At 40.4% G+C, this 13186-nt stretch overlaps 1 protein-coding gene across 1 annotated transcript in view; it reads left to right on the forward strand.

The window, feature by feature from the left end:
* LOC121857662 (nuclear pore complex protein Nup93-like) overlaps positions 1 to 13186 on the forward strand; it is a 63688-nt gene that overhangs the window by 7298 nt on the left and 43204 nt on the right. The window contains exons 4-5 of the mRNA XM_042353723.1: positions 3978 to 4117; positions 10632 to 10865. Coding sequence (XP_042209657.1) covers positions 3978 to 4117; positions 10632 to 10865 — 374 coding nt within the window. The remainder of the gene's footprint in view (positions 1 to 3977; positions 4118 to 10631; positions 10866 to 13186) is intronic.

The following is a 13186-nucleotide window of genomic DNA, read 5'->3' on the forward strand; positions in this document are numbered from 1 at the left end:
GGTGACACAGAATTTGATATTGCAACTGGGGTTGCAATTGTTGAGGCAACTTAGGTATGTCTGATTACAGTTGGAATATTCAAGATCCATTGTGAGTGATGTTTAAAGCTTCAACTGTCTTTATGGTTGGTAAAACTTGTCAAGTCTGTCAGATTATTTTATTTAAAATAAAAATAATTTTGATTACAGTATGGTCTGGATTTACGTGGATTTTGTTTACGCGTTTGGTCACTTACGCTGTGCCTTGCCAGAATGAAATGTTTTAATTACGCGGTAAATTTCATCATTTACGCGGGAAGCGGTGCGGGCAGGGTGCGCACAAGGTCGCCCAGTCATCAAAACAATACTACTACTACTACTACTAATAATAATAATAATAATAATTATTAATGGTTTATTTAAAGAGCATAGCAGCCAGAAGGCTGAAAATATACAGTTACATAATTGGGGAATGGGTTTCGATTTACAAATAATATACAAGTAACATAAGTGATACAAATAAGATATATAATAACTAGATGGGGAAAAGCTCAAACTACAGGGTATTTCAACATAGTGACAGTGCAAGAAGTAGGATTTACTGGGAGTGAATACACTGGTTTATTACAAGTTATTGATAATTTTTACAATGGTTGGGACTAGGCTGTTCTTATAGCGAGTTTTTTACCCGCCACCCACCACAGCCGGCCCATGCGGCCCAAGTCAGTGATAGTGAGGATATGGACTTTGAGGGGTTTGACAAAGAGGCCCTGCAAGCCTCTGTGGTGGATAGTGATACAATTGATACAAGTGATACAGGTGAGGGCCAATAATCTGCCCTCTGCCTCGGAACCAACCCCCCATACCCATGTGCCCAGCCATCGTTTCTACTAAAGTAAGTGTTAAAAAACCTAATATTATTGACATTTCTCTTAAATATTAATTGTGTGTGCATACCATCATAAAATTAAGATGTTATTTTTACTACAATGTATGTATTGTGTCGGAAAAAGTGTAGTTTGGGGGGTCGGCCCAATCTCTATTTCAATTAATCCCATATGTTCTGTTATTTCGTTTACGCGTTTCTCGTTTTACACGGACCTCCACGGATTCAATTGACCGCGTAAATGCAGACTATGCATTACTGTATAATTAACGATTTTTTTCTAATTATAATCAATTGAAATCACTTGATTAAAATCGTTTGATTTTAATCATCCCAACCCATAAGAAAATTTTACACAATTATCTTGAAAACTTTTTTGGGGGACAAATTTTTTAAGTTTAATGACGCGATTTGTGTCACCTATGCAAATAGAGCTACTCCATGATTTGATGCAATTCACGTCATAATGCGCGAGAAGGCTTAAGTATAAGAGAAATTAAATGATAAATAGTTTATGAATTCTCTTCTTGTTTTGCAATGGTAACATAAGGCAGTGTTTGCCAATACTGTACAGTACATTATAATGGTTGAGGACTGAATATTACAAGGTACTGAAGTACTGTTACTGTACTGTAGTGAAAATAATAAAGATAAAATATAAAGAATTACTAAATACATACTCATGACACCATGATTACAGTAATATCTCTGTTAATGAATTGGATGCATTCCATGACTTCGTTTAGTTGTCAGAAACTTTGTTACCAGTACTACGTTCAGTTGGGCAATACAGTACAATGTACTGTACTGAACAGTTGATCAGCTGATCTCTGGCAAACATAAACATATAAAAATGCTGAAGCTAAATATAATTTATTAAATATCTGCTGGTGTTTCATTCTCTGCTGATTAGTCAATAGAATTAATAAATCATCACATTACTTCAAGTATTAGATTAATTATAGCTGTTGTTGATTATAATTTGTTAAATAACTGCTGGTGATTTTTACCCCACTGTGAGGTAATTTATTTATTTTTTATTATTATTTATCATTTCACCTATTATCAGCTTACTAGCAGTTCAAGTGTTCATACAGGAGGAAACCTGTGATGTTTGGTAGTCACACTGGATAACACCCTTCTTGTGTGTCCTGGCCACGCAGGAGTAGTGGATGAGTGAAACAAGTTGCCAAACATCATCATTAACTTAAATATGCTGGATAACTTCAAACATAGATTGGATGGATATATGAGCAATAGGGGTTGGGTGTAAATGGGACTGCCCAGTTTTGGCCAATAGGCCTGCTTTAGTTTCCTCCATTCTTATGTTCTCATGTTCAATGGTGAGAGATAACGAACATTACCGCTGTAACACCACCAACATTATGGTAATTTTGGTCAGGTACCAACACCACTGTTAATTAGCTATGTTTTTAATGAAATTGCCTCAATCTACAACATAATCATGTGAAAAAATTTGATTTGCAGAACGAACACAAGTAGGCACTTGTGGCCACCACCATCATTTATATTTATAACCAAATCACGCTATGAAGCGATGCACCTCCAGCTGTGGCTCACCTCGCACCCAGAAAGTGTGTGTGTGTGCAGCTGTGAGGGGGTAATTGAAGATTTTTGGCATGCTTGTGATTGTGCTCCTGATTGGTTTATTAATAAATACTTATAAAAGTTTTCACTGATTGATTGATGATTTAAGCAAACACCACTCACTCTGGTATGTTTACAGTGCATGTGAAACTTTAGATGTTTTGAAATACCGTAAGATCTTCATTGTAATAATAATAAATAATAATTAACGGTTTATTGAAAGAGCTTGGCAGCCAGAAGGCTGAAAATATACAGTTACATATTTGGGGAATGGGTTACGAATTACAAATAATATACAAGTAACATAAGTGTTTCAAATAAGATATATAATAACTAGGTGGGGAAAAGCTCAAACTACAGTGCATTTCAACATAGTGACAGTGCAAGAAGTAGTATTTACTGGGAGTGAATACACTGGTTTATTACAAGTTATTGATAATTTTTACAATGGTTGAGACTGGGCTGTTCTTATAGCGATCAGTTTGTGCACGTATGGGCGTCTGTGTGTGCGTGCGCATGTGTGCAAATGTGTTTAAACAAGAATTTACCATTGCCATATGAAGAATTCTAGAATGCTTGGGGTATTTTTTAATGCCAGGGTTATATACCGGCACAGGTTAAGCGTCTCCCGCATGTTAAATTTTCTTGCACGTGTGAACTGTCCCATTGAACTTCATTAATTTCTAAACCACTACCTAGGTTCTTGATTTTCTACTTTTTCCCGTTACATATATCTCCGTAATGTGGGAAAATAAATAAAATAAAAGTTTGTATTCTTAAATTTATTTGCTAATTATGTACAATAATGGTATATTAAGTAGAAGTGATATTCCTGGGAATGCTTAATAGAGGGTGAGTGGAGTGTCGGCTAACTGCAGCATTCACGCTATGTAAACAAAGCAGCGTGTATTTAGGGTGATGCAGTAACTGTTAGGGGGTTTGGTCTTTTTTTTTTTTTTTCTCATAGAGAATGTACGGTATCTCCAATTACAGTATATAATGGCAATCGGGTCTATGTCTCGGGTATTATTATTACTGTACAGGTTATTAGAGATGTTGGCTTAATGTTTCCATTGTCAAGCAGTTTCTCTTAACCCCTAGTTCCCGGGTGACGTTCCAGAACGTCCGACCAGCGCGCCCCGGGTGATGTTCCATAACGTCCGCCTATTCCCGCCAATTTTTTTATGTTTTATTTTGGGGGTGATTTTTTCGATTTATCCCTCACATGGGGGGTGGTACTGCCAGCAGCACCCTAACCTGGGGCTTTTGAGGGTTAAGTATGGTTATGAAACTATTACTGGACTGCATGCTTTTCACTTAATTTGTTTAGGATTGGCTTGTAATTATTTTGTACACCAAAATAATCTATGAAAAATCATTTATTTTAGCATTTAGTGGTACAATATTAAAGATGTTTTTGAGAATTCCACTCTGTTCTTGATTTTGTCCACCCAGAAGTTTAGCTGGAGGAAAATATTAATGTGTTTTAATACTCTTTGAATAGGGTATATTGGATTTGTGGGCACTGGTGAAGTGCCTTAGTGAAGTGCCAGTGAGTGTCGGTGGTGATGCAGCTCAGGCCCGGGGCTCTCCTAGGGTACAAGCTGCATTGGTCAAGCAAGCTCGAGGCCATCTGGAGAACTCGTGAGTATTAAACTTTTTGTTAAAAGTATCATCACTAATCTTCAGTTGTTTTATGTCTTTGCTTCATTCTTCAGTTCCCATCATTCAAAAATATTCATTCCTCCTTTTACACATTTCTTCCTCTCTCAGTGGCAGTTGGTCATCATGGTCCTTTGCAATTTTACTCTTCATAGAGATCTACGTTTTTTTTTTTTTTTTTTTTACGGGAATTAGCCCACCCGGGCACAGGTCAAACGACCCACAACGGAGCCTGGGGGGCGAAAAAAAAGAACGGAAAGAAATTGAAAATATAGAAAAAAAGGTTATACTGTATTAATCTACACCACGAAGATGCCGGAAAACCAGCTTTTTAAAGTGAGACAGATTGTAAGAGCATGGAAACACAGAAGAAGGCAGAGCATTCCACAGTTTGGCTGTGTGAGGAAAGAAGGAGGTACTATAACGGGTTATTCTCGTGTGACCGGCATCCACAGAGAAATGGTGGGCACCGCGGGCAAGACGTGTGTTACAAACCCACGGCCTTGCCGGCGGCACACAGGATGCCAAATCAAATCCACTGAACATTGCCCGTTAAAGTACCTGTAAAAGAGAGTGAAGCAACATTGCGCGAAGAGAAAGGGGAGAGAGATTGTCGACTAAAGGAGGAGAGTTAATAAGACGAAATGCCTTTGATTCCACCCTATCTAATAGTTGGAGAGAAGAAGAGCCACCCCAGATATGAGAGCAGTACTCTAAGTTAGGACGAATGAATCCCTTATATACTTGGAGCAACTGCTCAGAAGTGAAGTAGCTGCGGCATCTGTACAGCATTCCCAACTTTCGGGAGGCAGCTTTAGTTATACTAAGGATGTGTGATTTCCAGGACATATTGGAGGAAATGGTGAGGCCTAACATATTTATATCAGAATTTGGGAGGATGATAGCGTCCTGAAATGTAATTGGTGGGGGATCGTCTAATTTACAAAGTGTAATTGGTAAATATTGAGTTTTGTTACTATTGAACTTAACCAAGTTTGTATCTCCCCATTCAGAGATGCTGCACAGATCCGCGTTGATAGAAGTAATGATATCAGTTCTAGAAACAGATCTAGTTTGAGAGTTAGGAGGAAGGGGGAAATGTGAGGAAGAGTGAAGAGTAGAATCATCGGCGTAAGAATGGATAGAATTAGTTGTAGTGTGAAGTAAATCATTGATAAAAAGAAGAAAGAGACTTGGTGAAAGAACAGAACCCTGTGGGATGCCACTATTGGTAGAGAAAGAGCGAGAAATCGATTCCTTGACAACAATTGCCATGGATCGATTCTCAAGGAAGCTAGAGATGAGAGAACAAAGTGGGGGAGAGAAACCAAAAGAGGGAAGTTTAGATCGCAAAGACTTGTGCCATACCCTGTCAAATGCTTTGGAGATGTCGAGGGCCACGACAAAAGTTTCCCCATAATCCCTAAGAGAGGATGACCAAAGATGGGTGCAATAGGAGAGCAGATCACCAGTAGATCTCGCCTGGCGAAAGCCATACTGGTGATCTGACAAAAGAGAGAGGCGTTCAAGGTGGCGGAGAAAATGGGAGTTCAAGATAGTTTCGAAAATCTTAGAGAGGGATGAAGTTAGGGCAATGGGGCGATAGTTAAAGGGATTAGAATGGTCGCCCTTCTTTGGGATGGGCTGAACCAAGGCATGCTTCCAAGAAGGAAAAGTTCTGGTTTTGAGGCAAAGGCGAAAGAGGCGAGCAAGCACAGGGGCCAGGGCTTCAGCACACTCCCTCAGAACACGAGGGGGTATTCCGTCCGGTCCATGTGCCTTACTCACATCCAACCTGGATAACACACCGGCAACCCTGCGAGTGGAGATTATAGGAAAGTGCATAGGTTCAGTAGGAGGTGCAGGGGTAGGAGGGGTAGATTGGGAATTGTCTAAGGTGGAATTAGAGGAGAATAAGGTGCCAAAGAGGTTGGCTTTCTCAGGGGGAGAGTTGGCTATAGAGTTATTGAGACGGAAGAGGGGAGGAAAAGAAGGCGTGCAGAAGTTGTTACAGATGTTTTTAGCTAAGGACCAGTAGGATTAACTAGAGGAAGAATTAGTCAGGACAGCAGTCTTTCTTTTAATAAAATTCCGCTTGGCCCTACGAAGAATAGCCTTACAACGATTCCTAGAAGTAATGAAAGAGGTGTGGATAATAGGAGAAGGAGATAGTTTCATACCTCGATATGCCCTATCTCTCACCCTGCAAGCAAGAGAGCAGGAGCGATCAAACCATGATTGTAATGTGAAAGTTTTGGTAGAAGATGGGATAAATGCACTCATACTGCCCTGTATAACCCCAGCAATGCTGTCAGCACATACCGGGGCATCCCGAGTGGAAAAGCAACATTCATCCCAAGGAAAGTCGGTGAAGAATTCTTGCAAGGATTGCCAGCTTGCCCTCCGATAGTGCCATAGTTGACGTTTAGAGGGGGGTGGTGGAGGTGGTCGTGCCCAGTTTGATTTAATAGAAATAAGGTTGTGATCAGAAGACCCTAAGGGGGCAAAAATTGAGTATGAATAGTGTGAGGGGTTAGAGGTAAAACAAAGATCAAGAATGTTAGCAAGTTGATCGTGTCGATCAGGAACGCGTGTAGGGTGTTTGATTATTTGTTCCAAATCATTAAGTAAGGAAAAAGAGAGTGCCTCAGCTCCACCTGGGTCATCCCTTGCAGAGCCAAGCCACTCTCTGTGATGTACATTGAAATCCCCTAGGTAGAGTATCTCGGTGTTGGGGTGTGTGGATAGCAACGACTCATGGCAAGAAGTGAGATAGTCAAAGAGTTCGAAATAGTTGGTAGAGTTGGGAGAACAGTATAGGAAACAAAGAAAAATAGTCACAGTAGGTAGAGATATTTTGAGCCAGATGACATCATAAAGGGTAGATTCACGATCCGTGAATCGGGCTATAGGTGTACGTGTATTGCAGTAGGCGCATACACCTCCCTTAGAACGGAAGGAGGTATAAAGGTTGTAGTTAGAGACTTGAAAAGGTTTGGGTGAAGCTGCTTTGGTCAGTTGAAATTCGGAGAGTAGTAAGAGATCGGGGGAAGAGGTTAATAGATGGTGCTCCACAGAAGAATAATTGGATCTCAGTCTGCGAATGTTGGATAAATGAAGTGTGAAAAAAGCCGATCCTCCAACAACCGTAGTGGCGTCAGTTGAGGCCCCAGTAGCTTGATGATGATCAGGTCGCCCTGGGGTCCACAACCTTCCCGACCAGTGGGACCCATCCGAGAAGGCCCCGCTTCAGTATTAATATCAACTGACATAGGAGAAAAAATAGAATGAATAAAACAGATCAGGAATGAGTACGGTTTTAGTTGTGGTGTTGTCAATAGTAAGAGAGACAGTTGAGACCCTGCAATTGTGTGTAAATGAGGCAGAAAGATAGATCAGCAACCTGGGACTTGGTCACAATTTTCGTGATGCCATATAGCAGCAGGGTCTACCATTAGACAAGTGTTTGCCATTTTCCAGAATTACAGTCAATATTCTCTTAGACTTTTTTATATATATATATATATATATGCAAGTAAATCACTGTAGGTGTGCGTGATCTAGGTATATGCTGATAACCACAAGGAAAGAAGAAAACACAGTGGTACACAGTGGTCCCTCGGTTAACGAGCACACTCCGTTCCAGAAGGTTGCTCGTTAACCGAAAAACTCTTTAACCGAAATCATTGTTTCAATGAGTTTTTGGGTAATTGGTTCCAGCTCACGGAAAATTGCCTAAATTCAACTAAAAAGGTTGAAATCTACACTTACTTTGAGGTGTGTATGTAGAAGGCTCCTGGATGATGATGATGATGATGATGATGATGTGAATTTGAAGTGGGAGGTGCAGGAGGAGAAGGGAGAAGAGAAGGAAGTGGAGGTGGAGGAGAAGCATTTTACTGCTTCTTGGAAGGTGAGTCACCTTCCATGAAAATGTCAGGAACCTCTGGACTGACAGATTCTCCACCATGAACATCCTCTCTCCTCCTTGAGGTGGAAGGCTGAGGGCTAGCATCATCCTCTCTCCTTCTTGAAGTGGAAGGCTGAGGGCTAGCATTTTGTTCCCTCTGCCTTTTACTGAAGAAAGTGTCAATTGTGGTCTGTGGGGCATCTCTCCTCCTCATCATTAACTTATGTTTAAAGAAGGAGACCATTGTGTTCTCAACATGACACAAAGTTAGTTCATATTGTTCCACATCTGGGTGCCTTGAAGCCAGTTCCCAGAACTTCTCCCAGTAGTAAATAACATCTTTCAACACTGAAGTTGACATATGGTCATCACTTTCCCTTTCTTCCTCACCATTGTCAGCCTCTAACATCTCATCCAGTTGCTTCAAGTCATCAGGAGTAAGTTCCTGTTCATAAGACATCACAAGCTCTTCCACATCCTCCTCCTCCACTTCAAGGCCCAATGACTGACCAATGGCCACGATCTCCTGGTCCAACTCTGTTTCTTCTTCAAATCCCTCAAAATCATGGACTACTGATGGCCACAGTGCTTTCCATGAAGAATTGAGGGATCTAGTGGAGACTTCTTGCCATGATGACACAATCAATTTTACAGCCTCCAGGATGTTGAATTGTGTCTTGACCAGAACTGTTTCAGTGTTAGTTCAGGATCAGTGGAAGTTGCCCGATGACACCTTTTTAACATTTTCTTCATGTACAACTTCTTGAAGTTGCTGGTCACATTCTGGTCCATTGGCTGTATAATTAATGTAGTGTTGGGAGGCAAAAACAACACTTTCACAAAGTCAAATTGACACTCCAAAGGTCTGGCAAGTTCAGGGTCATGCCCAGGGGCATTATCCATGAGGAGAAGAGCCTTTAAAGGGAGTTTATTGGTGGTTAGGTAGCTCTTGACAGAAGGGCAAAACACCTCAACAGCCCATTCATTAAAGAGCTGTCTTGTCACCCACGCCTTACGGTTGGACTTCCAATAAACTCCAAGCTTTCCTCTCACCACCTTTTGTTGCTTGAACACCCTGGGGTTTTCAGAGTGGTAGACAAACATAGGCTTCAGTCGGAAATCCCCTGAAGCATTGGCACCAAGCAATAGAGTGAGACGGTCTTTCATGGGTTTATGCCCAGGTAAAGAGGCTTCATCTCTGGTGATGAATGTTCTTTTGGGCATCTTTTTCCAAAACAGCCCAGTTTAGTCCACATTGAACACTTGCTGTGGAAGATAATTTTCTTCATCCACCAGTTCTTTAAATTCCACTAAAAACTCTGCTGCCTGTTGCCCCTTCCTTATCAGCACTAGCAGCCTTACCATGCAGAACTACACTAAAAATGTCTCTGCTTTTCTTAACTTTTTCGAACCAGCCTTTGCTGGCCCTAAAATCTTCAAATTCTGTGCCTGAAGAACCAGGTTGATCTGTCTTTAAATGTTCGTAAATCTCCCTGGCTCTTTCACAAATAAATTCAGGAGAAACTGAATCACCTTTCATCTGTTTTTCCCTAATCCAGATGAGAAGTAATCTCTCTGTTTCTGCAATTAGGGATCTACTTTTTAACACTCTGGTAGATTTGTCTCTCACTTTCACTTCTTTAAATTTGTCTTAATGTGCAAGAATTGTCGACACAGTTGATGTCGATATGCCATATTCTTTGCATAGCGCATTTCTTCTAATGCCTTCTTCATGTTTTTTTATAATTCCTGCTTGGTTTGGATTGAAATTGCTTTTCTTGATCTCTTAGGCCCCATGCTGATTTTAAAACAATCTCAAGACGTGATATTTTAAGTTTAAACTTGGTGTAATTCAAGATTATTTTCTTTGAAATAACACTGCACTGCACTATATATTGTCAATATGTAAAATAAATTTCAAAATGACCAACAATTTCCTTGGAAACAGAAAAAGAGCATTTAGTTGAAGAGAGTCTCAAGCAAGATGTTACTTCCACTGAAAAGACAGAGACTAACGCCTGTATGGTGTGTTGGTAGGCTGGATGGCGTGCCACAAACTAGTGACCCTACCTTCAATTATGTTCAATAATTGTTAAAAATGACTAAAAAATTTAATATTAAACTTTTAAAATTATTCAATAGTATAAACTTCTTGATATTTACTAAAATAGTAAGGAATTTAAGCCCTAGATCCGATTACTGTATTGGCGGACTAATACTACAGCTGATTGACCGCCAAGTGCAAGCGAAAACATGTTCAGGTCGGCTCGTAAGAAACTCGTTAATCGAGGGATTGCTCGTTAACCGAAGTTAAGAATCTTATAGGAGGTAACTCGTTAACCGAAATCTCGTTAACCGAGGCGCTCGTTAACAGAGGGACCACTGTACTGTATAAAAGTGAAATGAAGACAGGCACTACTGCATTGTAAAGGTCACTCTGTAATATAAGACTTAATGTATATTTGATTGTTCTACTTAAGAATATTTTTACATTAAATCCTAACACAGCATACTTATTAATATTTTATTTTTAATATTATTATTGTTGTTATTATAAATTTGTAATTATTTTTTCCTCCTTCATAGTTATGCCACTCACATGAAGCGTATGGTATACTCTAACTTAGAACGTGCACAGTTAGGAGGTATTCCTGGTTTAGTGCCTCTGGTGCGGGCGTACTTAGAAGTAGTTCTACCGCCTCAAGTTGCCTCTTCCTTAGAGGATGGCCAAGCTAATGGTGCACCAGTTTGGCCTCTCATCTTTTATTGCATGAGAGCTGGAGGCAGCAAGTCTGCATGTCTTGCTGCAGCAGAAAACAGGTAATTATAATCTTGCCATGATTTACACATTGACTAGTCTTTCATATGTACTGTATGTGGAATATTAGGTCAAGACAAAAATGTGAAAGGTATTCCATAATTTCTGCCATTTAAATTGAACTTTTTCTCCCCCAAAACTCACCCTGCATCCTACAAGCTGAAGGTTGACCCTAGGGGGATGTGGGTGCCATCATAAAATATATTTGGGTACTTCATGCATTTGATCCCTCTACTATGTCCTGTGCGGTTCCCTAGTGCCGCTCCGTAGATTCTCCCTGAAGGTCAAGTTTGTCAGTATTTTAACAAGAGGAAGGACTTACTCCCTCCCTTTGTGGTTCATTCTCTTTTTTTATATTTTAGAGCATGCCTTCTCTCACAGAGGGACTTTCCCTGCTTACACCGGTAGCTTTAAGTTGGATGCAAGGGTGGGTTTTGGGGTGGTGTTTTCCGAATTCTGTTGGGACGGTATTCTCCCCACTAATGCATCTATTTTTATAGCAGAGCTTTTGGGTATTTTACTTGCCCTCAAGATTATTTTTACCCGACCTCTTAGTAGTATTAAAATTTTTAATGATTCTCGTAGTGCTCTCCAGGCCTTAGCGAGTGTCTCATCGCCCCATCCCTTAGTTAAAGATATTTTACAGTGGCTGTTTTTCATTCTACGTCGGGCTGGAAAGTCAGTTTTTGCTGGGTTCCGGCTTATGTGGGGGAGAAGGGGTATGAGTGTGCTGATGCTGTGGTGAAAGCAGCAGCTTCTTGCACTGTGGCAAATCATTCTCATTTACCTGCCTCTGATTCACTGACCTGTTGTTATGTCACCCATTTTTTTTATAAGCTTTTCTTTTGTTTGCGGTGGAGGTGGTGTATGGATTGGTGGATCCCTTGTTATTGACTTGACCTGATGTTATGTAAGGTCGCCCATTGTATATAAGCCTGTAAATTCAGTTGCCTCTGAAGATATCTTGAATAAAGACGAAAGCTAAGGTGCTCCAGTGTAGCTAGTTGACCGAGAGGTACCAGTGAACAACACACGCAGTGGCAGCATGACACAGACAGAGCGGATGTAAACAAATGGGATTTAACAGAATCACGCTCAATTTAGTAAAGTAGTTTGGTAAATCGAGTGAACATAACGGAAAGCTCAATTTTGCGGAAATTTCAATATAATGAACGGGTGGCTTGAATTAGTTCGTTAAATCGAGAAAATACTGTACGTACTAGCAAAATTACTTGCCATTTCATTTGCAAAAGTAGAGCAATGACATAAACAAGGTGAACAAGATGCACACAGAACACGCGACACATCCACACTCAGCAGAGGCATAAGTGAAACTGATGTTCCGTGGTGACGTACAGCATCATTAGGCGGGCGAGGAAAAGTAGTACCATCTGACCAACAACATAATAAAAAATTTTACACAATGTTGCGTGGACCCTTGGTATTGAAATAGTATTGACGTAATAACGAAACAACATTAACTGGGACGTTAGGCGAGGGCTTATCCGGTACTGTATTATCTCATTCTTCATAGCAGTTGGTTACTGGCAGGAATTTTGTTCAAGATTTGGTAATACTTTTCATAGTGTCAGCTGTTGTGGCAGGGGTCACGGCCAAGACATGTTGGTGTGTTGCTACAAATTATGTCAAGGATTTTACCTATACATAGACCTCTGATGGTCCTGAAAAACTGCTGGTCACAAGGGAGTCTGAAAATTTGTGGTCAACGTGTATTATTTAATTTTGATGCCGATTGGTTAAATGTGCCAGTTTGCAGGACTATGGATAACCTGGATTCTACTTTATAATGAAACACACAATATTAAAAGTATTGAATACTTCTTCCAGAAATGAAACAAAGATATATGTCTGGCATAAGGGCTAATTTTCTCACATATACCATGTACAGTCATTCCCCGACTTACGACACAGATATGTTCCTGGACCCTGATCATAAGTCAATTTGTTGGTAAGTGAGGACAGTGTTAATTCCATAGTTTAGGTTAGGTTAAAGCAGAGAGTGCGAGCTCTTTCAAGACAAAACTTGACCAACACTGGAGCGGGTTCAGGTACATTCAGGAGCCGGTGCATGCCCAGTATTTGCCAACAGTGCGTGACAGACTTGACCGATCGCCCAGGCGGCTAGCGAGCCGATCTTTTGGTGAAGAGGATAAATGAAAAGGAAAAGTAATCAGAGACGTGACCGATTGCCCAAGCGGCTAACGAGCCGATCAGTGGCAAAGAGGATAACATAACATAACATAGCAAATAATGTAAATACTGTAAATAAAGTGATGTTAAACACTATAGAATACTGTAATGA

The sequence above is a fragment of the Homarus americanus genome, unplaced genomic scaffold, assembly GCF_018991925.1.
Source record: "Homarus americanus isolate GMGI-L3 unplaced genomic scaffold, GMGI_Hamer_2.0 scaffold16712, whole genome shotgun sequence".
NCBI lineage: Eukaryota > Metazoa > Arthropoda > Malacostraca > Decapoda > Nephropidae > Homarus > Homarus americanus.